General features: G+C 39.7%; 1 protein-coding gene across 1 annotated transcript; it reads left to right on the top strand.

Annotated features, from left to right (window-relative positions):
- Nucleotides 1–1,548: 1,548 nt before the first annotated feature.
- On the top strand, nucleotides 1,549–2,496 carry LOC118908132 (olfactory receptor 2M3-like). The gene has a single exon (XM_036877181.2). The coding sequence runs from the start codon at nucleotides 1,552–1,554 to the stop codon at nucleotides 2,494–2,496; it is 945 nt and encodes a 314-aa protein (XP_036733076.2). The 5' UTR covers nucleotides 1,549–1,551.
- The last annotated feature ends 2,205 nt before the right edge of the window (nucleotides 2,497–4,701 follow it).

Below are 4,701 nucleotides of genomic sequence, written 5' to 3'. Positions count from 1 at the left end.
TCATACATGTATAACTATCTCATATGTTAAAGTGTAAATATCACAATGAACAGGATGTTACATGACTCTATGTAGAAACTGTTTTCCTGAAATCTGAATATGTCAACTTCTTGTATGAATGTCTTTATTATTATATTCCACTTAGTGAAATTCATGCACAGATTGCTGTTTCCTATGATGTGGTTTCTTTCTTGCTTCATCTAAGCCTTTAGCCAAATGCCACCAGATGGACAAGTTCTTCACTGACTCCTGCATTCCAATCTGACAGTCCCATGCAATCAAAACACCTCCTTTTGCTTACCTTTTCCACAGCTCAACAGGGTTTTTGGTCACCGTCTAGTTACAGTGTGATGGGCCAGTGTTTTGTGTGTTCTTATTGCTGCTCTATCCCAGTGCCCAACACACAGAGAGAAGCCAATAGTTTGAATGCATGGAATTCAAGGTTCTGTCAATTTATTTATTTCATATACTAATTCATGACAGGAGATACTGGGTGTATTATTTCCTTTGTTGGCTTAAAACAGCAGAAATCTGTTGTCCCACGGTAGTGAAGAGGAGAAGTCCAAAATCAAGATGTCAGCTGGGATAGATGCCTCTGTCGTGTTTGAGAGGGGGATCCTGGTCCATGCTCTGTCCTAGGTTCTGCTGATCACTGACAATCATTGGAAATCCTTGGTGTATAGATATATCACTACACTCTCTGCCTCCATTATCACAGGGCCTCTCCTTGTTTCTCTGTCTCACACAGCTGTCTTCTTTTAAGGACACCAGTCCTTTTGCATTAGAGGCATGCCCTACTCCAGTATGACCGTATTCTAACTAATTTCATCATTTATGACTTTATTTTCCAGTAAGTTCACATTCACAGTTGCTAAGGGTTAACACCTCAACATATCTGTTTTGGGGCAATGCAACTCCACCCATCACATTGAGCTATGGAACTAAAGACATAGCTTATATAGTCATATAATTAAGGAATCATTTGTCAGCTCACCTAGTTATTGCATAAAATATTTTCTGTGAATTACAAACCAAACACTGTAGAATGTAAAGTAATGGGCAGATGCAGAGGTTTGTTAATACCTCTAGTAAAAGTGCCCAGCGTCATGCGAGCAAGGGCTCGCAGCTTATTTTCTGTGATTGTGTCTGCCTCAGGCTGATCCAAGCTGAATGTTCCTATCAGTTTATGTGCAAAGGATGTCTGATATTTCAAAATAATGTCTAATTGCTTTTGAGAAGTTTCATTTTCATAGAAACACTATCAATCATGTAAGCATGTATGTTATTATGCTAGCTTTTCAATTAAGTAAAATGATGCTGAGAAGCTGAGTTGAGGGCAGTTCTGAAGCTTTATTGGAGAGGCAGAACCAGCAGAACATGCTTCTCTCTGATGCTGTACTTCTGGGTCTTTGGGATTTCTAATCCTGGGAATGCCGTATTGTTCTCAACCTGACTTTAACAGAATCACCCTTTTTAAGACACTGGTAAATGTTTAAAAAATTAATGAAAGAATATCACTTTTTGTTGCAGTTGAAAAACAACATACCCATCATGGCATGGGAAAATCAGACCTTCACCTCCAACTTCATCCTGCTGGGCATCTTCAATTACAGCCCCACCCACATCTTCCTCTTCTCACTGGTCCTGGGCATCTTCTCAGTGGCCTTCATGGGAAACACTGCCATGATTCTCCTCATCTACCTGGACACACACCTCCACAGCCCCATGTACTTCCTGCTCAGCCAGCTGTCCCTCATGGACCTCATGCTCATCTGCACCACTGTCCCCAAGATGGCCTTCAGCTACTTGTCAGGCAGGAAGTCCATCTCTCTGGCAGCCTGTGGAGCCCAGATATTCTTCTATGTGTCCCTGCTTGGAGCCGAATGTTCCCTGTTGGCTGCAATGGCCTATGACCGCTATGTGGCCGTTTGCTGCCCATTGTGGTACTCAGCTCCAGCTCTCATGAGTGAGAAAATCTGTGATCTCATGGCAGCTTCCTCTTGGATGCTTGGCTCTCTTGATGGTATTATTGAAGTTGCGGTTGCGCTGTCTTTCCCTTATTGTGGTGCCTGGGAAATACCCCATTTTTTCTGTGATATCCCTTCCCTTCTCACTCTTTCATGTGCTAATACATCGCTATTTGAAAGAATGATATTCATATGCTGTGTTATTATGCTTCTCTTCCCCGTAGCAGTCATCACTGCCTCCTATGCTCGTGTTCTCCTGGCCGTCATTCACATGAGATCTGGGGACAGTCGCCGCAAAGCTTTTGCCACCTGCTCCTCCCACCTCGTGGTGGTGGGAATGTACTATGGAGCTGCCATGTTCATTTTCATGCGGCCTGCATCAGATCGTTCCCCCACCCAGGACAAGACGGTGTCAGCCTTCTACACCATCCTCACCCCCATGCTGAATCCCCTCATCTACAGCCTCCGCAACAAGGAAGTGGCCAGGGCGTTCAGGACGGTGCTGGGGAGGGGCCAGTCTGGAGAGTGAATCCCTTAAAAATGTTTAGGCCTTGCTGTTTTTCCTAGATTCTTTGCTTTAGGCTTAAATTTATATATTACACCAATATTTAATTTAGTATTTAATATTTACTCAACTATTCAAATTTATAGGCAACAATGTAAGATTTATAAACTGAAAACTTGTTTGCATTTTTTCAAATATTTCACATTTTTATGGTTAATTCATGATGTAGCTATTGGGAAATATTTATTTCAAAAGAAAACACAAAGTTCATTTATTTTTAAAAATAATACCAGTGAACAAATTTTATGTATTTGCCCATCAAAATACCCATTGTTTGACTGTATTAATTAAACTTAGTGTGTCTTTGAACATGTCATAGACTTAACCTTGGCAAAAAAAGAATTCTACTGAGTCCAATATCTTAACTTGGAGGAATCATTTTTTAAAAGCTCATTAAATGATGTTATAGCTATAAATTTGATCATTATGAATATGAATTGGTCTTAATTGAATAAAGAAAAGATTGAGGTATAGGTGTACTGAACTTTATCTAGTGGACATTGTCCTCCTTCAGGTACATCAAAGGACTGGGAAGCCCCCAAATTTTCTTCTTATGCACACATCAACCTTATAAATGGGAGACTGAAATGTGGGTATGAATCTTCAAAGTCTGGATTTTCCATCCTTAGAAATCCAGATCCTTATACAGATATAGTACTGCAATTCTATGAAAATGTGATATATATAATGGAGAAATCTTGGTTTTCTGTAGTCTATATATTTTCCATAAATCTCCTGTATGAAATCTCCATCAATATTGTTGTAATAATTATAGCCAAGCCATGGTTTTATAGTCATTTACATATAAGTTCAATTATATAGATGTGTGTATACACACACACACACAAACACACACACATATATACATATTGCAACATCACTAATGTGTTAGTTATCGTTGTTGCCTAACAAATTGCCACAAATTCAGCACCTCTAAATAGCAATAATTTATTATGTTACAGTTTTAATAGGTCAGGAGTTCCAGGCTGGCTAACCTTGATATTCTCTTCAAGATATCACAAGATAGCACCAAGGTGTTGGCTGGGACTATACAGTTTTATCTGAGGCTCACTGTCATATTTCAAACTCATGCAGTTGTTGAAATGATTTATTTCTATGCAATTGAAACTTATGGAGAATCTGTCACAAGGAAGGCCTAAATGCTCTCATAAAGACTCCCACTGGATTAAGTCTTTCTAGTCCTAAATCATCTCCCTTAGATTATTCAAAGTGTTCTTTATTATATATGTGCAATCTTATTTTCTTATAAAATAATCTAATTATGATAGTAACACCAGGCAATCTAGATAATGGAAGATGGTTTAGGATTTTTCCTGTCAGACATACCCAGAGTAGTTTCAGACTCATATCCACAAAATACATATAAATGCAGTTTGAATTATTAATCCTGTCAGCAATGTGAGAAAACATCAGATTGGATTTAAATGATTGAATTAAATCAACTTCAATAAATTAACTTATAGACTCTTAGTTTGAGGGGATTGTTAAAGGGTGAAAAGGTAGAAGTGGAAAATTATGCAAGATTGAGTTTATGTAGGGAAGTGTCTTCAAGTATCCCCTTCCCCTCCCATAAGGAGGTCTTGGTAGAGCCACCTGATGAAGACATCTTTCCAAGGCTTCAGATAAAGGGACCACATCATGTAGTTACCTCCAGAGGTATGATAGACTCTAACACCCTTAAAGAGCCAAGAAATGCAAGAAAACACACATAGAATAGGTTAAGAAGAAGAATTACACTTTACCCCTGACACCCTACCCCCTAAGGTATGCCGCTAAGCACCAAGAGAAAACCACATGGCTTGAAAATTCTCACACTGGGAAGACTGAGAACAGCATGTGAGGCTGGCTTCCCCAATCTCCCAGGACATCAATGCCTAAAAGGTCCACTTATGCTTTGACTTACTTAGATTACTGAGATGATAGGCATGGCTGAATATACTAGGTTGATGGAAGTAGGGAAAAGGGGTGAGGACTTACAGTAACCACCACACAGATCTCAAAATCCAGCTTGAGTTATTAAAAACTGGCTTAGGACACTTCCAGGAGGCCTGCCTGTGAATCCTGTGGACCGACCACTTGCAGCCCCTCAGTGGGCTGATACTTGCCTCCATAATTAGCATGTTAGCCTCCACAGATGGCATACAAGCT

This window comes from Manis pentadactyla, chromosome 13 (assembly GCF_030020395.1).
Source record: "Manis pentadactyla isolate mManPen7 chromosome 13, mManPen7.hap1, whole genome shotgun sequence".
NCBI classification, from domain to species: Eukaryota; Metazoa; Chordata; class Mammalia; order Pholidota; family Manidae; genus Manis; species Manis pentadactyla.
This window is presented reverse-complemented; position numbering and strand designations above follow the sequence as displayed.

Coding starts and splice junctions, on each gene's coding strand:
- LOC118908132 (XM_036877181.2), top strand. CDS start 1,552: ATGGCATGGGAAAATCAGACCTTCACCTCCAACTTCATCCTGCTGGGC.